This window comes from Fopius arisanus, unplaced genomic scaffold, assembly GCF_000806365.1.
Source record: "Fopius arisanus strain USDA-PBARC FA_bdor unplaced genomic scaffold, ASM80636v1 scaffold00001, whole genome shotgun sequence".
Lineage (NCBI taxonomy): Eukaryota > Metazoa > Arthropoda > Insecta > Hymenoptera > Braconidae > Fopius > Fopius arisanus.
Genome location: NW_011887740.1, coordinates 2,989,899 through 3,012,680, shown reverse-complemented (window position 1 = coordinate 3,012,680; position 22,782 = coordinate 2,989,899). Strand labels below are relative to the sequence as shown.

Sequence of the window (22,782 nt, the reverse complement as noted above, 5' to 3'; positions counted from 1 at the left end):
CTAACCAGGCACGACGAAGCAATAAGCCAAATAGAATTCAAGTCGACTCAGGTCGTACCTAAGATTCAGCTGAATACTCCCAAACCTGCGTTACCTACGATATTCGAGTGATAAAATTTTCTGTCGCGCTCAATCAGCTCTATAAAAATACTATACCAAATCCTCAGATATCTTCCTTGATTTCCAGAAGTTACCACTTCGCTACCGGAATCCATATTATTTTCGTTCTTTCCGTTCTTTCAACGAAGAAACGTAGGGCTTTAGAAACGCAACCCAATGCAGTACTCAGTCCATTGGAAGAAAATCTTGAAAGAAAATAAGAAAAACCCGAGAGAAACGTGAAGCCCCTTCAGTCTTGCGAAAAATAATCTAATTCCCACTTGAATCAGTTCTTTGAGGCGTCGTCTTCTTCTTTGGCGGGCGGATTTGAGGGTGGTACGATGACATTTCTACGATTAATCGAGAGATCTTGAACGTCATCCTCATTCTCATACTTGATTTCTTCTCGTGGCTCTTCATCGGGACTTGTGGATATCCTCGAATGATCGAAACTGGCCTCGTGGTCCTCGGATTGATCGCGACCACGACTGTACGCTATGTCCATAAGAGCAGCTGATCCTTCCATCATGCTGTTGCTGTAATCGTTGTCATTGTCGATATCTGACATACCTCTGTAAATGCCCCCATTCCTGTTGCCCCCTATGCCGTGCGGAAAATGGGCCCCACTACTTGTCCTGTGACGTCGAATATTTCTCTGCGTTGTGATTCCCATTTTCTTCACTTTGTCGTAGAGCGTGCGGGAAGGAATTCCGTACGCCTTTGAAGCTTTCAATGCTGTCTCACCACCTTTCACCGCGATAATCGCCTTTTCCATGTGCTCTTTTGTGTACTGCTTGTAGCGCTTCCACTCTTCTGCAGAGGGAATTACAATTTGTTAAGGGATTGTTGAAAATTATCAGAATTCTCAGCCCAGTGGTGGGGAAGTAAAGGGCGACCCGACTATGGGGCTGTGGCAGATACGTTATCGCGGGCTATCTATTTTCAAGGGAGATAGTGAAATTTTTGGGAAATTCTTAAGGTCTTTGTAACTCTCATTCTGCTTTACAAGAAATGTAATTGTTTCAAAACAAATTTTGAAACAGTTTTGAAATAAATTGGAATTCGACTCCATTGGAATTTTTGGTGAGAGATTTTAAAATTTGGGAAACTATTGGTGAAAGACCGGTGGAAAAATCGGGAGAAAAATGAAACTTACTGTTCTTTCGATTTTGCTGGCCGGATTTCTTATCAAACTCCTCGAAGGAGACGTCGGCGGAGAAGGGGCTGTGTCCACTGCTATTACGATGTGAAAGATCCATGCTCTTGCGGTCATCGATTTCATGTGCTGATCCGTTGCTGGAGCTACGATAAAGGTCATGAGGGTCGGCATGTGAAGGTGGTAATATCTGGGAGCTATCAGCCTGCCCTTGCCCGAGGACAGTCCTGAGGATGGGGGTGTCCCTATTGAGCATGAGGCTGTTCATCTGCTTGCGGATGATGTGATTGGCCTCAGTATCGTAGACACCGGGGAAGAGTGCGGCAGCCCTCGGGGTGAGGGGTGCATTCATAACAGATTGTGCAGCGAGTGATAAACTGGCGAGAGGACTCCATCCAGGGGGTGGAATGTGCCCAGCAGGATTGTGCATTAGACCGGATCCCTTGCCATAGCCAGGAAAATAGGAGGATGCACTGGTGGAATGCGGGGGTGAGCGATAGTCGTTGTGGATGCTTTCATTAATGGACGCAGTGCGCTCTGTACTGCTAATTGCAGGTGGTGGAGAATCCGAAGGGTCTCTGGGTTCATGTGATTTGTCATACTCAACGAGTCCCTTTATCTTCAGCATCCTCGCCACCCTGAATATCTCCGCCATCTCGTCCTGGGACACATTGACCTCCCCCTGGTACATGAACTCAAGGATTGCCTTCATCTCAGGCTCCCTCACGTTAGTCAGCACGATAATAGGGTACTGGTCTGTGGAGGCGTACGAAAATATCTCCTGGAAGTACAATGAACACGCGGCAAGTACCATTTTGTGGCACTTGAAGGGCACCAAACCCGAGAGCCCCTCCACCAGGAGTTCCACATCTGTGAATGCACCGTTGTGAAATAATTCGCTGAAAGCTGTCAACAGATTTGTTCTGTGATTGTTCCACCGAAGGCAGAACTGCTGTTCTGACGAAGACGCCTCCATCTTTACTATATCCAGTAACTGAAACCCAGCAAAACACATGCGTGAGCGGAGAATAGCTAATTATGTACTTATTTTCGATAATAGGAACTTTGGAACGAGCATTCACGATAAGGATGACTCGACTTCTCTTGCATTCCAAATATTTAACTATTTTCTTTTCATATTTTTTATTCTTCGTCGAAGAGTATTTGGGTATTTAATATTTTGTCTTCTTGGAGAACTTGTTCTCTCCGATTGCAATATGAAATTACCACGATAAATTTTCCGCTTAAATCGAAGTTAATTCGTATCACGAACGATAGCCCTCTGCCAATGAAATACACGAGGTTTGAAATACAAATTACTATCTTCGTACGCATGTTTTTCATTATAATTCGGATCAGATAAAGTGGAGAAAAAAGCCACGTGGTATTGCGTTATCGACGCAATTGCGTGTTTTTCGTCGCCAACACAGTGATCGATGGTTATTCCACTCAAGAATACTATTTGCACGTGTATCATCGATATCAGGCAAAACAAACCGTCGGAACCGGGACAGTATCTCAACTGTATAAAATTTTTGGAAAAAGTTGGATGCAAACAAATAGCAAATGATCTGCAGTGCCGAAGAGACTGCGTTATACTCACTTTTCAGTCACGATTACGCCACGATTCTGCGACGCGCACTTCCCAGAAGTAAAAAAAAAAAACAATATCAAAATAGACTGGAAGAGGTAAACATGACCCTTACTATCACCCAAAACCAAAATAGAAATCCACCGAATTGAACGATAAATGGTGAGGTCACCGGTTAAGAGCCGAACGACTCGAGTGAAAATGGAGAAAACTCAGTATCCCCTTTACGAATAAATTTGAAGATGGTGCGCGAATAACGACGAGCGCTTAAATGCCGCATTAAGAAGACTGAGCTGAGGGTCTAGGGCCTGGGAAACGCAGTGTTCGCGCGAGGGATTTTTCGGGGATGGCAATAGACGACAGGGAAAGGCTGAGGGCGAAATAGGCGAGTGGGACAAAAAAATAAGGAGAGGGAGAGAGAGGCTCGTGAAAAAAAAATAAGAGGGGAAAAATTGCCTTTCCCCTCTGACGTTCGCCCACACTGGAAAACCGGGCGAACGGAGAGAGACGGAAAATTTCCAACCAAATAGTGAAAAAATAGAGGTGGTGGGGAAAGATTCTAGGTGGAAGCGCACATTTAGTCTATTACCCTGTACACGGAGTGCGCAGCGCAGGGCGTATCGGGCCCAATGTGAAACACCCGCACGAATTCTGAAAAGAGATTGAACGGAAAAGCCATCCCCACTACCTCCTAGAAGTGGGAATATTGTGGGGTATTGTGGGCTTTGGATATCTAGGGTTGAGCTGAGGAGTCGCGTGACTGCATCCGTGGCAGAAAAACCTCGCGTCATCGCCAAGGAGAAGGGGAAACGCAGCGTTGTGTTTTTCACGTTGGGGTGGCGGAAAAAAAAAAAAAAAATAACTCCCAAAACTCGACATTACCACTCCCTGAGTTCTTCCATTTTACCTCCCCACTTCACCTCTATGCCATGGTATTCTCTTAGATCGGCTTTTCGTGCTAATGGCCCCTCACTCATACAACTGCAACAACCAAAATTTCCACGTACCACGCATTTTATTCGAGTTTTTCACTGCGTGTCTTCCTGTTTGCCTTTGCACTCCGTCACTCCCTTCGGTCTCTATCTTTCGATGTGTTCCCCCTCCTCTGATACCTCTCCTTCTACCTTTATGTAATTATGATGGGTTTAATGCTCCTCTAGAAGAAAAATTCACGCACGCATGGGCTTATCGTTTCTCCGTGAATAATCGTTATCTTTAGATTTGGGGAATTGACGATTTTTTGAGTTTGCGTGGGAATTGGAAATGCGGGGGAGTTTGTTTTTGGGTGTTCTTTGGGGGTGTTGGGAATTCCGGGGGATGGGGCATGTGGGTATTGTTTGTACAGGGGGGTTCACGCCCGCTGGGCAGAGGGGGCACTTGAACTTGGAGAAAAGGGGTGATGGCTACCCGCACGCCGATGTCTTTCACGCGATTTCACTACTTTTTCGCCAGTTAGAACGGCTTTCACGATTTTGCCGGGGAAATATTATTCTGCAATTATTCAACTCTTCCGGGATTCTCGGGGGAAATTTTCTTGAACAAGAATTTACAAAAATGCTCCCTAGGTTTAAGTAAAAAATAGATAGGTTGATAGAGTTTATGTATTGACGCGGTTTTTATCATTTTTATATGAGGCGGGGAAATTTTTCGTTTTTTCTTTGACCGAGATCACAATTATCTTATGGCAATTTTATTTTTTTTATATTTATTATTGAGTGAAAAAATAAAATATCATTGTTTTAAATATATTTTATGGTTATATTTATAGATATTGACAGATTTCTGTGCGTTTCGTGGTTTTAGGCGTTTTCAGTCCACTACAACATCTGGCAATCGAGTAAAAAAGTGCGCAGAGAGATTCTTTGGGAAAATTTTGGGATTGTGCGATTGAAATTTTGTCCAGATGTCCAGGATGCTTCCTGGGGCTTTTCCCAGAGAATTTTACATTTACACTAATACAAAAAAATAGTGCACAATGAAATTTCTACTGTCAACTCTAATTACGGAATTCGTCCTGAAAAATTGGTGTGCTCATTTTTTTAACTGGTCAAACTTATATATTTTTGTGCTGACGGACTTTTCATAATTTTAATAATTAATCTAATAATTGTTTGGAAGTTGTCAGGGTTTAAGTTCGTAACAGTTTACGCAGAAGTGGATTGAGCCAAGTGAGAGCTGTAAAGTGGAACAGAATTAATTAGTATTTGGGGAGAGTGGGATGTTGACTTTTGCGGCTGTTTGCACCGAAATGTCGTTTTTCTTTTTCGATGATGGTCTTATCGCTCAAGTGGATCGCGAGCATTCACCTCAGGTCGTCGGGTGATTTTAATGTACGTGCATTCAGTCTATCACGCGGATGAATCATGGCGTCGTCATGGCCGAGGAAAAATACGCGCTCAATTGTGGAAAAACAACAATTCCAGTTTCAATCTTCTAAATGACCCCGTAATAACAAGAAAAATCATTGAATAAAACAAATTTAATGATTGATTTTCATTGAAAATCATTGAATAAAACAAATTTAATGATTGATTTTCATTGAAAATCATTGAATAAAACAAATTTAATGATTGATTTTACATACATTATTAAATATCAGAAATTTCACATCTTTTTTATGTTCTGTCTCATTTTCTACGAAAAAAAAAATGTTAGCTCAGTTATAATTTTTGGAAAATTCTACATGTTTTTTTACTGATGGAACAAAGGTTTCATTCCAGTGAATTAAAATATATATATATTTCTCCTAATAGAATTATGTAACAATTCTCCAATTCAAAGTATATACATAATAAAATAGATATGAAATATATCGTACTCATTGATACAATTATATATAATGGGCAAATTCATGTAGAAATGTACTTTCTTATTTTAAGACTGACCTAAAATCACATGACAGATCTTTCCACTTGGAATTATGAATTATTCCATAAATGTTTCAGATATCGCCAATTTTTCTTTATCACGAGCAAAAGATTGATAAATTTTTTCAAGCGAGATTCCATTATTCGGAGTCATTAATAATCCGTGGATTATTGATGACGATTTTTCGTCTGGGAAAAAGCAGCTCTTCAGGTTGCATCTGTATAAAAAAAGGATATAAGAGGGAAATAGGGGACAGGAATGTTACGACGGCAAGGTGAATCGCTCCTTTTGTTCCCCTCGCAGGTTTCTCAGACACCTGACTGGCTATATTTCCCGATTTTCAAAGGGAAGTCGATTTTCCCCGACGGGCCTAGAAATGGGGATGGAGAAATGAAAATTCCTCGATTATTACGCCAGATTACACAACCAGCAAAATTATGAGCTTATATTGACCCACAAATTATCAGAATTTTCCCACCCCGAGATGAATATTCAATAAATAACAGCTCCTTTTTTTATCCGAGAGTTCCGTAATTTATATTGAATATTACATTGAAATGAAATTAACTGGGACATCTGTACTTATTTTTTTATAAGAATTTTCAGATGAAATTTTTTTATTTTTAGACCGAATGGATAATTTTCGCCAAGGTTCAAATGAATTAATCATTTTTTTAACCACTTTTTAAATATTGATGATTCGTATCGGCTACTCATTGTATTCTCAAAATGTATTAATGTGTAGATGGCCAGGAAGCGATGTGTTCGCTCACGGCTATTTTCACGTAGTTCTGGCCCGCAGGCTTTACATATATATGTTTATATACATATATATATTCCGTAATATTCATGAATTCGACTCAAGCGTTATCTGTGCGAGGAATTTGATTGTAGGATAGGGAAAAGCTGGCGGAGGCCCTAATTTCGTATCAGAACAATGAATTTCATTGAATAAACAATTCTCCATCTCCAAAATACCGCACGAAAATCTGTTTTATTAAATTAATTTTTTGCAGAAGTTGTTTTTTCATTACTGCGAATATGAAGGCGAGAGTATTAAAACATTAATTTCCATTCCAGAATATAAATAAATTGGGGAGAATTTATAATTAGTATTTGGGGAATTTTTCTACAAATTGATGACACTATAATTTGTGGGAACAAATGTCATGAAAAAATATAAAAAATATATGCAACATATTTTTTCATTTTGGAAAGTCATAAAAAAATTACTATTGTATGGGGCAGGGAGAGAAGGCTTAAGGTATTCCGTAATTTGATGTTAGTTAATAAAAAATACCCTTCCCGAATAATCGTGAGCAATTATTCCGTGATTAAAAGTAATAATCCCTCGGAAATTAAAATTACAGTTGCGGTGGTTGAATAATAAAATCCCCCTTGTTATTGTTGCTAGAATTCAGATCGATGTGTGCGTGCAAAGTCCCCCCTCATCAGAACGAAAACTCATTACGAATTTACTAATCCATCCAAAATGACCTCGTGCGCATTCGAAATAAGATTACAAAATTGTAAAATGACTCTCCGTATTTTTCCACTCGAAATCATCATCTAGATATTGAGGAAAATTTTCAATCCTGCGAGATTATAAATTTTCAATAATAAAGCATTGCATAATAAAATTGGAAAAGAACACTTGTTTATAAATTTTTAAACAACTAAAGATACTTCATAAATTAATTTATCATAATCAGTGTAAGTTAACATATTTGCAAGTCCATTTTGAAAAAAGGGAAGCTTTTCTCTGTGGAGTGAATTGGCAGATTTTTTTTTTCAATCTCAAGACAGAACAGTACTGGAAAGGTTTCATAGATATCTCGAGATATTTACGAACGTTCTGCACTATCTCGTACGGTTTAAAAAGGAAGTTAAAGTAGTGGGGAGTGTAGAAATTGGGAGAATGCGTATCATGGGCTGTTTGTTCGGCCATTCGAGTAAATAGATAGCGCAGTTTTACTTATTCCCGACATTTTCATGAAAAAAGTTCCACTGATGGAATAAAAGGGAGAGGCACTCGACGATAAAAGAGCGATCGGGTTGTCAAAAAGCAAGACCAACGCTGGCTAAGATGCTAGAGGGCTTGATGGGCTTGGATATACATGGGAAAAAAGGGAATAAGGAAGATAGAAAACTCGTTTGTGCATAATGGCCTTTGTAGGGTTTTGGAGGCATCAACCTTTCTTTACACATACGAATTGACTGCATTCGAAGGCCATTGACCGGTGGACAGGTACAACTCGCCGATCGATCTCTCTACCTGCCTATCCACTACTCTCAACTTTTGGCTGCAGGGTGGATCCCTATCTGTGGCATTTTATTTTTCCACCGGCTTTTACCCACTGACTGCATTCTTTTGTCTGGATTTTCACCTTTAAACACCCAATATCCTAGTTAAATCCACTGTTGCCTCACGGCCTGACTATTCAGTGAGCAAACGCCTCCATTATCCAAACAATTATTCTCCTGAAAATTATAAATTCATGGATTTCACGTCAATTATCGGCATAACATGGGATAGGCAAATAACGCAACCGTCACAATTATCAATTCAACATGAAAATAGTCTCAAACCATCCAACAACTTGGATTCATTACCATTTTCACAGCCTTAGACTATTTTTCGTTTCATTTTTTATATCGACTCATTTTATTCTACTAAGTTATCATTTAAATATAATTGATATGAACTAATTTAGACATACTTCATAGCCAATTGCAATCTCAAATGAAAAAATTGAACAAAAATCTTACGTAAAAAATATATAAGACCAGTGAATCATAAAAATTGAAAGGGGCAAATAATAAATAAAGTTCCTATACACCGAAATTTTTAAGGTGGTTTTTGTAGTGCGTGAAAATGTGAATGATGACTTTTCTATTCAGAAAAAAAAAACGTCTTAAAAAGATAATGTAGTTTTTTTGTTGGAGAGCGCAGCGACCTCGACTTTTCCTCAAGCCATGGTGTGTGGACCGGTTGCAATAAAAAAAAAACCGGTGGGGGAGGGGTCCGAGGCAAAGGCCTAGACAAAAAAAATATTCTAGACAAGGAAGAAAAGATGGGCCAAAAAAAAAAGGTGGGGGAGAGGCTTATCTGCGTTTGGAGAACGTTAGAGTGTCGGACGCGCTGCAAACCGGTCCCTCCGACCCTCTGCCCTTCTCACCCTCACCGTCACATGGAATGTAGGACCGCGATGTTGCCACACGTATGTTCACAACATGTGTTCCCCACAATGCCCCTCATTTTTTCCTCTAACTCCTAGCTATCTAGCTTCTTTTTCTAGTGCCGCTCATGAAAAAACTGCACCGCGTTGGCAACCTAATCACATTTTCCTCGACACGCACCGCCCAAAAACTCAAATTTTCACATCAAATCCTGGCTCCAGGAAATCTCACGCATTTTGGAGAATAATTATTTTATAATAATTTTTTGAAATAATGATTATAATTGCTAGAGCTTATAATTGCCAGAGTGCCATTTTTTTAGTATTGGTAATGCAATTATTTTGAGGCGACATGCTCAGGCTGGAAACTGGAATTTCCATGTTAAATATTTTAACAGTTTTGTAATAATTTTTTTTACGTGTTCAGACGCATTTATTGCTGGGTAATTACACAAATTTTTACGCAAATGATTTTTCGAGCTCAGCGGGTGAACTATTGCACGCAGCCAACTGAAATTTTCGGGACAGCTGCAGGTTTTTTCTACATTTTTGGAGCTTCAGTTTGAATTGATGATACCCTTGGAGGTTGGCGATATTTCATCCGATAAAATCCCATAATTTTCGTTCAATTTTTTAAATAAACAAGACGCGCACTTTCCCAGACCCAAAATAGATGACGGAACCTTCAATAATTTCCTGACATTCGTATATGCCGAATAGCCAAGCGAATTCAAATTCTCACGAGAAAACTTTCGTCCCGAAAATGTAATCAGTGATATATTCTCCGATTATTCAAACGTCGCTAACGGCAATGGGCAAATTTGATGAGCTGAAGATTATTTCGAAACATCGAGTCGCCTCGACGCTTTCTCCACCAGCGAAATTATACTTTTCGAAAGTCCGAAGCCCTTGAATTCTTGCACATTACTTAAACCGACCGAATAAAGCCGAGCCAATCGCCTGAAAACATCAAGAACACATGTATCACACCTAATCATCATAATCATTAAAGCCATCATCATAAATGACCTCCGCCATTACTGTAAATACTTCCCCCACGGGTTGGGTATAGCTCATTAATGGCGAAAGCGGTTTATTTCCCGTCGATATCGAATTCCGCATTGGTCCCCAGAATAAAAAAAAGCAAATAAAGATGAATGAGGTCCCGTTATGCGAATCCCTTTGTCCCCTGGCCCTTTCCCTGTCGTCCTTTACCTAGAACAAAAGGGTTCAAATGCAATGGGAGAAAGTTTTGCGTAGTGAGACCCACAGAATAAAGGATGAGAATCGACACAAGAAAAACGGTGCCAAGGTGTAACAGGTGCTGACACAGAGAAGTTTTTACCCTGGTATTATTGTAAAACCCACGACCCAAGTCTCAAGAAAAAAAACCCTTCGGGCACATGATCCGCTCGTAAAAAACCAGCACTAAAGGAGAAGGGAATTGACCTTGGCCACCAGGGGTGTACAGTTTTAGAACGCAATGCCCTGTTAATGCACAAAATCTTCAGCGTCAATTTTCCCCTCTTTTTTTTTTTCCACCAGTCTTGGAGTTAAAAGTCTAGGCAGGATGGCCCACTCATAGACCAAGATGGAGAATAGTGGGCGGTCGCTCCCTTCACAGCATACTAAGATGCAGCTGAGTAGGGGATTCTCATTTGGTCCCTTTTCCGTCTTCTCTCTCCGCCCGGATGAAAAACCTCTCGAAAATCCACTTAATGCCAGGATGCCGTGATTCTCCATGTCTTCCATACCAGCTCAAAATTAGGGAGATAATTCTCTAGATTAGAAAGAATAAAAACTCGTTAGAATGGGCGATATCCAGTGAGAAAAAAAATAACTCTTCCCGAGTGAGCGTACTGTTAGGCGATTACTCTTCAAATTTTCTCATTTTTTTTTTTGTGAAATTAACGAGGAATTTGTTCAAATATTGGATCGACTTAATATATCCAAGTCCATAGCAGCGACAATTAGGGAAAATTCAAATTTTTATTCTTTTTTAAATTTATAAACAATAGGAAATTCAATTGAATTTGATTTTAAATTTTTGATAAAATTATAATTCGATATGCTTGTTTGTTGTATTTCTAACCGAAATAATTTTGGATTAATAAATATACGACGAAATAGCGCAATTGAATCGGGAAGAACAATTTCCGAGTGGATAACAGGGGTTCAAATAAAATGCCAAAATTAATAAAAGAAAAATGATTTTTATTCACATGGCATTGACCATCTGCCCTAAATCTCATAGAATCCCTCACATTCTCCCAAGTGCTAAGAACTTTCTGTAAATATCGTAAAGATACCTGTACAGTACAATCGGATCGAGCCCGAAATCCATTCGCGTTTTATAGAGGTTTTAGATGTGTTAGTTGATCTTGGTGCACAGCTCGAGGGCGCGTTTTTCCCTTACAAAAATACATTCACTGGCTTTAAATATAGAAGAGACTGCTAAGGCAGGAGGGTTCAAGTTCCCACACTCTGACGCCGGCAAAATGAAAAAAAAAAATGAGAAGAAAAAACGCCACCCTCGTATACCTGTCTAACGGGTCATCCACCATTTTTTATATATATTTTTTTTACCAGAATTTTCCCTTCCGATGCAGAAACCCGGCGAACGGGATTCAAGTTCTTTGATTGTTTGCTAAACCCGGAGATTTCAGAGGGCAGGGCTAACGATACATTTTACGACTTCTCTTTGTTGGTGATTTCAAATGAGTGCAGATGAGGAAGCGATCGTTAAGCTTTTCGTATTCATTCCCCTCTACGAATATTCCAGATGGCTTTTCTCGCCCATTCTCATCCGCATACGGATTTAAACAGCACCCACACACCCCATGCCCCATATAAAAGTAGTTCGTGTTCGCGATACCGAAAGTTTCGACGTAAAAGTCCTTACTCCGTGTTACCCAATTTCACACGAAAGTAGGGGCAAGGGAAAGCGGAAATAAAAAAAAAATAGAGGAAAAATCGTTAAACTCCCCCCCCGACGGAAGTTGGCACGCCATTTTGTGATAATTTCCCTCTTGTTTTTCTCCACTGCGTCAAATCGATACCAAAAATTGCTGCGTAGAACTTCCAAAACCCTAATTCCTTTTTCCCTTGATACCTGCTCGTCCCAATCACGTTTTTTTAACATTAAAACTTCACGGAAGCCGATGCCAATCATCATCCCCCTATTTTCAGCCATTCTACGATCATTTTCATGTTTTTCTTCTCTCCTTCAAATTGATATGAAGAAGAGCGGTGTAGAACTTGTAAAATCCCTAAGTCCTCTTCACCTTCGGCACTTTCCTGCTGCGATTACGATTTTTAACATTAGTAACTTCATAGAAGTTCGAGCCAATCTTCTTCCGCTTATTAGCACGCTCGATGCTCCTCTTCTGTTTGCTAGTGAGAATTTTCCCAAGTTTCTCAGAGACTGCCGACATAACTTGAAAGGCACCGCTTGCGGATGTGATTGTGTTCGCCGGTTCTTCGTCGCTCGAGGAGAAATCTTCATCAGGAAGTGCGTCAAAGACACTCTGCATGAGATTGTCCTTAACTTCTTTACTTTCGACCTTCTGCTCATCCTTCTCTCCCCCATTCTCCTTATCATTAATCTCCTCACTACCCTCGTTACCCTCATTACCCCCTTCCACGAGATCACTCTCCCCATCCCCTTGACCGTCCGCCATCCCCCCATCATTCTCATCATCCTCGTCATCATCATCATCATTATCCAATTGAATGCCCTCCAATTTTCTAACATCATCCCCAGAATAACTCAAAGCAACCCGAATTTTCCTAAAGTCCTGTACAACACCAACTCGTTTCTCGCTCTCCCCATTAATTTCCCCGCCAATTACCTCCCCCCCGGAATCTCGTTCCTGAGTTGTCAGTGGAGTTTCAGCCTCCACGTCGACACTATTGGAACAGGAATGAGGCGCCTCATAACCAACTGGTGCAACGAAGAAGGGCAACTTGCCACGTTGCCAATCATTTAAAACCATGCGGGCAACGGCCCCAGTGTCAGGCTCGCCTTTCTTCAACAATTTCCCAGATCTGCGGGCGAGTTTCTCTAGAAAATCCACATGACCCTCCCACTCCTCGACTTTATAAGTTCTCCTTATGTACTCGGGTTTGACACGCTGCAGCACAGCCTCAACGTAGTCATCAGGGTTTTGCACGAGTTCCACCCTCACCACACCCTTCAAAACCTTTTCTGTATCGGTTTCGGCAGATGGATAGACAACCCCGGGGCAGTCAATGAGGTAAATTCGTTTCATCAGAGTTATGTACTGCCAGACTTTGGTCTCGCCCGCAATGGGCGCTACTTTGCACACCTTCTTAGACCGGAGAGTGTTGATTATGGAGCTCTTACCAGTGTTTGGATAACCAATGAAGCCCACGCTGATCTGCTTTTTGTCCGTGTGGAGTTTGCCGAATTGCCTGAGGAGGTTGATAAGCGAACCCTTGCCGAAAGGATGGGTGAGGGATGCGTGGAAGGCCACTGTGGGGTATTCACGATTGAGGATTGATACCCAGCGCTGTGTTACCCATGTCGGCACGAGGTCCACTTTGTTAAGAATGAATATCAGGTGTTTGTGGGCTTTCTCCTCCTTAAGATACTTCTCGACGGGAGGTGATCGTGTGCCCATGGGGTCCCTGGCGTCGAGGATCTGGAGGACGACATCTGAGGAGTCGATGACTTTGTACAGCTCATTCCAGATCCTTTTGCTCTGGCCTGCAGCCATCACCCAGTCACGAGCTGCGTCCCTCACACCCTCGTCTGGACGAACTAGATCTGTGTCTTTGGTGTCTTTGTCTTTGCTGTAGGTCTCCACCCTCTCCTCGACGACCTTCTGGAGTTCGTCGTACGAGGAGACTGTCAAGTTCGGGCGCTTGCGATTCTTCTTGGGGCCGAAGGTCTTCTCAAAACTCTCGGTGTCCAGTAAGTGAACTCTTGCCTGGACTGCCTTCTGCTCTAGGAGACTCACTGGGAGCTGCGTTGGCTTCATCACCACTTGGTATGGATTCTTCATAGCTTCACCCAACTCGGTTTGAAATTTTTGAAGAGCATTCTGCGAAATCACCCGGGAGTTGCCAAACCAACGCTGCGAAGGCTCCACCCTGGACATCGTTCCGGATGGATGCCAGCCTTGAAATGGCGCTGGTGTTAGGATTTTACCTGTTTTGTCGCGTTTCGCTTTGGAGCATCGGTACATTTGGAGACGCTTGATCGTTGCTTTTGTACGAACCTTGGCGACGCCTTTTAGACCCTCTGTCGAACGTTCTGGGTTCATACTGTGCCCTGAACGGTTGAAGCCCTCTTTGCGAGGGCGTTTCGTTATTGCTGACGTCTTCGGCATCTTCGTAGAGCTGGAATTTTATAATATAATTTTATAGTATAGTTGTGAAACCAATCGAAGTAATGCAATATTTTTAGTACAAAAAAATGAACGATTTATTACCTTTGGACACACGTGTGTTAAATTGAAGAACTCTCCGTTAAAAAAAAATTAATTTAATTTAATTAAATTAATAAGTATATCCGCATTTATTCAGAGGTTTTCTCTGAAAACCGAGGTTATGGCTGAATGTTTCCATAGACATAGATGCACGTGGTCTTCGGCGTGTCAGAGATCTAACCGTCAAAAACAGGAGATTTATTTATCGATGGATGTTACATCGGCTGGTCAACTAGGAAGGAATCTCTTCTAACACTTATGGATCAGCTGTCACTTCACAGGCTGTCACCGAGTAACCTCAATATCACTGTCAAAATATTGCACTTGCTGTGAAAGAAATACTTTATTAATTAATAAATCGGAGAGAGGATTTTGAAGACAGGATGGCAGAAAACACGAGTAATCCTTACGATATCAATGGGCAACATTTCAATTCGGAGATATATCTCCAGAAATTGACAAAGGTATTGAAATTATCGGAGATATCAGGAATATTTGAAATATATCCCATATTGTCAGAGGTAGTGGTTTCTAATCAATGGTGATACTCTATTAATTACAGGATTTTCGACTGAAACAAATAATCGATCATGAGGAGGAGATCAAGAGGAATACACAGGTTCTCCATTCTGAGATGCAAACCCTCGTCTATGAGAACTACAATAAATTCATTGCTGCAACTGACACGATAAGAAAGATGAAGAGTGATTTCAAGAAAATGGAGGACAGTATGGATTCTCTAGCCACAAATATGGACAGCATAACATCCTTTTCGGATAAAATATCTTCGACACTCCAGGGCACCAGACAGCAGATATCTCGATTATCATCCATTCACACTCATCTCAAAAGACTACAATTTTTGTTCAAATTACCGGGCAATTTGAAGGAGAGGATGAACGAAGGGAATTATGCACAAGCTGTCCAGGACTACATTCACGCTCGTCGAGTCCTAAATCAGTACGGCAACATGCCATCCTTCCACGGAATTCAGAAAGACTGTGAGGATATCGTTAACGAGCTGAAAACCCAACTCCGTTTGCAATTCCACAAGCACGACGCCACAACGAAGACCCTAGCTGAGAGTGTGGATCTGTTGCTGCAGCTTAATGAACCAGCCGATTCTCTCTGCGAGGAGTTCCTGAGGCACGCCGACAGCCGCCTCGCAGAGCAGCTGGAGATCCTCAAGGACATGTGCGAAAACGATGTCATCGAGTTCGTGGACTCAGCGAGCTCAGGTTTCCTCAGCGATCTCGGTCTTGTTGTGGCCTCCCACAACAACATGTTCATCAACAGACCCCTCCCCACCCACCCCCATGATCTTGATATTGCGGATAATTTGGAATGCGACGTTAACGTGACGATTCGACTTGAAAAATTTGTCGCAAACAACATGAACAAGTATTTCGAATTAACAAAGAACAGGATGGAGAACGTCTCGGACACTGCAGTACTCGTTCGAGCCTTGGACAGATTTCACAGGCGCCTCCAGGCGATGAATATCCTGTGCAGTGCCACAGATTTCGCCAGCACTGGAACGGAAATCGTAAAAAACGCAGGGAGAAAGCAATGCAGGAGTCATTTAAACTCTTTGAAGCAACACCTGAATGAGACTCTGGTGAAGGTCAGACAGACACTTGCCACCAAAATAACGTCTGACAATAGTGATGGGGGATTGGCTGAACTCCAAGCCCATCTAGTGATGCCCATCATCGAGAAGATCAAGGGGGTCCTCCAGGACCTCTCAGCCTTTCTCCAGCCGGATCTTTCATTTAACTTGAGGGCTCAGTTCTTCGAGTCCTTCTGCGTTGAGGAAGTCCGTGAGGGCCTTGTTATCGGCTTCCTGCATCATCTCACCGCTGTTGCAGCTGGATTCTGCACGAGTTCAGACGTACCCAAGTATCCACCCACTCTTCTCCTTCTACTAAGCAAAATGTGCATCGAGTTCAAGGAGAGCAGCATCCATTATCTTCTGCAGACAGTTGATGAGATGTTCAGTGTTCACGATTTTCCGGCATCGATTCATGCACTAACGACTGAGCCGGATATCTGTGTGGAGTTCCATCGAGCTGCTCAGGATCTTCTCAATCATTATGTTCGTCTTCAGGGTCTCGCTGTTTCGCAGATGCTTAGGAAATCTGTAGAGACCAGAGATTGGCTGCATACCATTGAACCGAGGACTGTGCGGGCTGTCATGAAGAGGGTTGTTGAAGATGTCACTGCTATTGACTTACAAATTGCTACGCTTTATGATGATAGTGATGGTCAGGTCGATAGGAGTAGTGATAGTAGTCGAAAAACTCACAGGTATGCAGCCCTCATATATTTATTAAATAATAAAATTAAGCAACCGGTAAAGGGCAATACATATCTGTAGTAGCACTAAATGCATTTCTCTCTCTCTCTCAAATGACTAGTTTTGAAAATAATTGTACAGTTATTCGAAGGGTAATTTTCAATAATTACGTTTTACCACTTCACTGGCGATTTCAATGACTACGAGGCCAATGTGACATTAATTTCACAGTATTAGTGTTTCAAGGCACCAGTATCGCTCCAATTGGTCATCGTACAGTCATCCGAGCCATCTGGACTCATCTCTGGTCACCAACATCCACAAATTATTCTCGGAGAGAATTGAAATCTTTGCACCTGTACAGTTCAACAAAGCCTCCATCCTCACTGGCATCATAAAAATTAGCCTTAAGGTAATTGAAAATTATTTGAATGATGAATGCGTATGAAATATTGGTCAGACACATCACTTCTGACACGTGATGTACTTGTGCAATAGGGTGCAGGTGCTGTACCGTTGTTTGATTCACAATGACAAAATAACTTGGCCATTATTCACTTTGCAACGTGAACGAAGTAATCGCAGATGTAATCTTCTACTCTCATGTGTTGAACCAATTGAATTATTTTTTCTTTATTATTATGTGCGGATTGTCAGTGGTTATTTTTTCGCTCTTTGTCTATTTGCAGACCTTTCTGGAGTGCGTGAGACTTCGGACATTCAGCAAATACGGACTGCAGCAGATTCAAGTGGATACGCATTATCTGCAATTGTATTTGTGGCGTTTTGTAACGGATGAAAAGTAATTTTCTATATTAATTCGAATTGACACAATTATTAATGATTCAGATTGTTAATTCAATGATGAAGCGACTTAATATCATAGAACGATTCAGTTTTCATTTAATCAATTTACCGATGTGCTGCGGTTCGGGCCAATTCGAGTTTATGTATGATAATGAATAATTATGATTCGACCTTGTATGAATTAACCATTCTTCTTTTCCAGTTTGGTACATTTCCTTCTTGACGAAATATTAGGGAGTGCGGTGCACAGATGCCTGGAGCCAGTCCTCATGGAGCCCAGTGTGGTTGACATCATCTGTGAGAGAGGATAAGTGAAGGAAAAAGGGGTCTAAGGATTTTTATTCAAAATATACATTGTTCATGTAAAATATTTCAAATAAAATATTAATAAATAACCTTTCCCTTTTCCCGCATTTTCTTCATGGAGGGAATAAACAGCTGAATTTTTCATGTGTTATTGAACTTTTTTTCGAGAAATTTATTCAGCTGTACCACAGATCTCAACAGGAAAGCACCTCTCTCTCGGAAGCACCTGTTCCTAAGATGAATGAACAGTGACAAAGAATATAGAACTGTAATATTTTTTCGTGCCGATCCCGTGAGGGATTTGTAAAAATGGAAAAACACCAGCAATATATCCTCAACATTTCTCTGCATCGATTATGAAGATCGGAGATAATTAATTAGAGTTGATGGGTCGACGGAGGTTGCGCGTGGTGTCAGAGTAGCCAGAGCGTCGTGTCACCAAGCGGTCATCTTCATCAAATGCCTCAACCCCCAATGACTCCATCTCTGTCCCTGTTCTCCCGCTGGTACTCACACCCACGATTAAATTCGAATTGTCCATTCATCCGTGCAGACTGTATTGTGACCCCATGGTGTGGTGTAATCCGCTGGGTCAAATGATTCAAAAAAACGACAGCCTCACCTACATCAGTACCAATTACATTCGCCGAATTCTGTCTTCAATTTCTCTCCCCACCCATTAGTTGACACATCGGTGATTGTTTGCTTTATGCACGATCGAGGGATATTGTTGGGAAATCAGCTCCAACAAGACGAATGACGTGTAGGTCCCCTCGATGACTCCAAGCTTGATGTTGGCTCGAGTTAATTCGAACTTCCTCCCACTGGGATGAGATTCATTCCGCGTGTATCCGGCCGACTATGCCTACGCACCACATTCTATCCAATTTAATAAAATTCGAATCGAGTTCTCTCCTCCTCTCTTACGTTAACATGTTCTCCTTCGCTCCTAATAATTCACCATTCCGCTGATTTTTCGAAATTAATCGCTCCGAGTTGTCGAAATTATTCAGATCGAGGGAGTGAAATTATTTAGCTAAGAAATCACTGCTGGCCGCAGTTGATTTTTTACCGCAGGAGAAATGTTTTTGTTAAACATTTCTTACTGACTAGACATCAAGGAATATACTAATTAAAAAATTGGTGCATTAAAAATATAAGCAGCACCTTCAGTCTATTCTTCATTAAGATGTTTGATTTAATTTAAAATGATTCACCATTGCGCTAATTGGAATGGATGAATGGCTTGAAGAAAAGAATTGTTGAGTCAAGGAGTTATTGAGTTTTCGATAATTCCATATGAGACATAATATCTGGTCTAATGTATTCATTGACACATCAACCGAACGAAGCATCTGTGTAACGAACTCCATATGCGATTCTCTCTCACGTGATCAGGCTGAAAACACCTGTGCATGTGTAAACTGATGTAAACTCTCTTCAGTTTTTTTTTTCATTTTTTCTACTGGCACTGGCTTTGGTATTAAGGCAATTGGTTTAGTCTTTCAGGAGGTACATTTGGATCATTTTGTGAGCTGAGACGGTGCCGAGAAATAATTTTTTCAATTTGATCCTCTTCGATTTTTCTGGAATATCTTTCACGAGGTAAGTCTGTGCCGTTTTTCTTCGAAGATCGCTTACCTAAAAAATGCATTCATCATTTACTAATTAATTAATCCATTAATCAGTTCTCTTTTTCAGTGTCGAATTCCTTTTTTATCACGCAGATGATAATCAAATACATTATTACGTTCTCTGTGAAAAAATTGACGTTACAATTATAATTTACTTGCTCTGTCATGGTCGGAGGGATAGGGCATCAAAAACGAGCGCTAAAGTGAAATTCATTCCATTCTACCCTTATCTCGTTGTTAAATAATATTTCATGTGTTCTGTATGCGTTTTGTTATTCCCCCTGTGAGAAAGATATTGTGAACCATTCACCTCTTCAATTCCTCTCGAATTAGTCGTTGTGTGCTACAATACGACCCGCATCGTGATTTTCAGCTAAAAAGACGCACTCAATGGAGTTCTTTTCCATCAATTGTGCATTCGACACTCCGCCCTCATTTCCTAGATGATATTCGTACACACATTCTCCATGAATTCTCTTTGTTTCTTTTTATGTAACAGGGAAACGGTTTCTCCTGGTCTCTCGATATCAATAAAGCGCGTCGCATTATCGATTTCATGGAATAACATTCGTTTTGATATAACAATAAAAAATATTTTTTCGTTTACTATCTTCATTTTTTTATCTCATCAAAAAATTTTAATATTTGTATAAAAACAAAAATAGAGAATTCTCTCAAAAATAGAGAAATTATATAGAATTTCGAAGAAATGTGATAGAAAGAAAGAACTTCAGACATAATCATTAAATTTTCATTTTCTTATTATTTTCTTATACAAATGAATTTATTGATAGACTTTTAATTGCATTTCATCCGATTAACTATGAAGTCCAAAAGTTTTCTGTTCATTTTATTTCGTTACTGAAGGCAGCCAAAAAATGACGTTATGTATTGTTATTTGAGCAATTTTCAAATGGAGATAAGAAATCGAAAATAATGAAGAGCTGAGATAATGCCGTGGCCAAACAGTAATGAGTCAAGTATTTTGGAGCTGTTTCGGTTTGTGACCGCAATAATGGGCGATGACTTATGAACGCTCGTTGATGCGTTCACAAGTTGAACCTGCATTTTTCCAACATTATAAAAAATCAACCATTAGACTTTGACATTCGGAACTCGAACCTAGAACAACGAACCGTTGATCAACATTGGAAATTTTTGATAACGCTCTTCTCCAAGGAAGACTATAAAACCAAGGGCTTTTCCTGCTCCACTTCAAAAGGGGACCTGCGTGCTAAGTAGTAGTGCCGTAGGTGATTAATTAATGACATTCACCTTGGCACAATTACTTTTCACGTTGGGCCTCAGTAGTCGCCGTGAAAAACGAATGTGAATCGATTGCGGTGAATATTATCAGCAATTATTTATTCTATATTCTTTAATTTTTACTCCAGGATTTTTCGATGACGTCTCATTACTGCAGAAATATTTTTCAAAATCCAAATAAAGTTTCACTGGAAATTGAATAAAGACAAATTCATGGGGAAATGGCCTCTGATGTTTTATTATTCGCCATTTCCCAATGAATTTCATTGATATTTATATCTTCCTCGATTTTTAACTGAAATAAAACCCTATTAGTATAAAAAATTAGAAATAAAAAATAGCCGAACACATTCGCCATCCATTCTCACCGTCCCCCAAAAACTTGTGATCCAAAACAGACGATGGCCTAAACGTTCTGACTGAAATCTTCCAGAAACAGCACCCAATTCCTGAACACCCGAACACCCGAGAGCACCCCGAAGAAGTTGAAGATACCTATCCATCTGTTCGTGAACCCCCGTCCCCCTAAAAAAACCAGACAAAAATCTAAATCACTGTAGAAAATTGTAGCATTAAATAAAAAAAGGCCAAAGCCAAAATAAAAACCACAAACAATAAATCGCCATCTGCCAAACGGGAGATTTAATCCCCTTAATTGTATAATAAAATAACGTTGACAATGCAGTATTTTATGAACGATAATTTGACGTTTCTTAGTGATTGAAGATGATCTCGCAGCCAAAGAGGCTGTGATTTCAATTGGTAAATTGATTTGAAGCCGGCACCCAGTTGTACAAAAATAAAAGGAGAAAGGAGGAGGTATTTGTAATCTGGTGAGTAGATGTTTGTATATCACGGAAGGAGAAGACACATGGGGGTAGATACCTCTGTATTCCTCACTCATGTCTCGGTACTCTTGTGCGACGATCATATGTGCCGTTAATAGAGAGTGAACGTCGGTTGAATGCTTAATGCATTGCGCTTGGGTTCTAGGATTAAATTGACCAATCATTTCCCGCCCGGCTAAGAGCGACCAATTAGAGTAACCGACGGACTATATTAAGCCAATCAAGACTAGTTTATCATTCAGTCGAGGATCTGACGCCGGCTGCTCACCGCGGAATATCATTGCTCGAATTATTACAATTCCAAAATGTGACCACGTTTTACAATAATATTAAATACAATATTATCGTGCATCTGTCATTTCATTTTTTTTTCTCTTCATTTTTTTATTTCATACGAGTTCTAGGAATTTGCATTTTAACGCGCTCACCAGTGTTTTGTGATTTTTTTTTATTATCCCCCTTTTTTTTTTTTTGTTGAGAAAAATTGAATACGAACGTGATCTTGAGAGGCTGACGGCAGTGATACACAGCAGAACGGTTTCCCCTTCTTCGGTTTGAACCTCTTTTTTACACGCGTCTTCAAGAAATCCCTCTCCCCTCACTCTTTATAATCATCCGTTGACTTTTTTTCAAGAGGACTCAGTCTCTCCACTGTCGCCAATTCAATCTTGTGCTCCACTCTTTCTCATTTTTTCCTCACGTCTCATTCCATGTATTCCTATTCCTATTTTGTTATCGGATAATTTATTCTATCGGACGTTTTAATAGTTTTTTTTTATTAATACGGACACCAGTTTACTAATCACTCTCAGGGATTTCCCGTTTCGGGGGCTCATCTTCAAGATTTACTCGTGGAAGTATGTGGAGGGTGACAGCAAGGTAATATGCACATTTTTTTTCTCTTTTGGTTCAAAAGGCCAGGGATTTCCTCAGATTTCCTGGGATTGTGACGGTTTTTTAATTCTGTATTGACCCATTTCAAGATTAATTCCGAGAAGCAACATGGGGTGGAGAATTTCTCTGTACATTGAGTGTAATTATTCCATACTGTTTCTGCCAGGTGACTAATTAGTTTTATTGGTATAAGTCGTTACTTTTCTTGGTGGGATTACGAGGGGACGCGTGCAATTTTTTGGCTTCAACATTATCCGAGGGAAAAAGCAATTCAGCTGAATGAATTTACTTGCCATAAGCATTTGCATTTGACACTTGTGGAGTTTTTTTTAAATTCATTAATTCATTTGGGAACAGTATTTTTTTTTCTTAATGCAGGCGCAGA

At 40.5% G+C, this 22,782-nt stretch overlaps 3 protein-coding genes across 5 annotated transcripts; 1 reads left to right on the top strand and 2 right to left on the bottom strand.

Annotated features, from left to right (window-relative positions):
• Positions 1–385: 385 nt before the first annotated feature.
• LOC105265281 (uncharacterized) lies at positions 386–7,876 on the bottom strand. The gene is made up of 3 exons (XM_011302694.1): positions 7,805–7,876; positions 1,256–2,225; positions 386–912 (listed from the first exon to the last, which is right to left on the bottom strand). The coding sequence occupies exons 1-3, from the start codon at positions 7,874–7,876 to the stop codon at positions 386–388; spliced, it is 1,569 nt and encodes a 522-aa protein (XP_011300996.1).
• Positions 7,877–11,086: 3,210 nt separating this feature from the next.
• On the bottom strand, positions 11,087–14,503 carry Ns2 (nucleostemin 2). Its single transcript, XM_011298517.1, has 2 exons — positions 14,350–14,503; positions 11,087–14,257 (listed from the first exon to the last, which is right to left on the bottom strand). The coding sequence occupies exon 2, from the start codon at positions 14,245–14,247 to the stop codon at positions 12,163–12,165; it is 2,085 nt and encodes a 694-aa protein (XP_011296819.1). The 5' UTR covers positions 14,248–14,257; positions 14,350–14,503; the 3' UTR covers positions 11,087–12,162.
• Positions 14,504–14,627: 124 nt separating this feature from the next.
• Positions 14,628–17,884, top strand: Vps51 (vacuolar protein sorting 51). Of its 3 annotated transcripts, none has more exons than XM_011298503.1 (5): positions 14,628–14,810; positions 14,909–16,653; positions 16,889–17,054; positions 17,332–17,444; positions 17,652–17,884. In XM_011298503.1, exons 1-5 carry the CDS (start codon positions 14,730–14,732, stop codon positions 17,758–17,760), a joined length of 2,214 nt encoding a protein of 737 aa, XP_011296805.1. In that variant the 5' UTR covers positions 14,628–14,729; the 3' UTR covers positions 17,761–17,884. The 3 variants fall into 3 exon arrangements, with proteins under 3 accessions (XP_011296805.1, XP_011296795.1, XP_011296785.1); XM_011298493.1 differs by having other exon boundaries at positions 16,880–17,054; XM_011298483.1 differs by having other exon boundaries at positions 16,874–17,054.
• Positions 17,885–22,782: the final 4,898 nt, after the last annotated feature.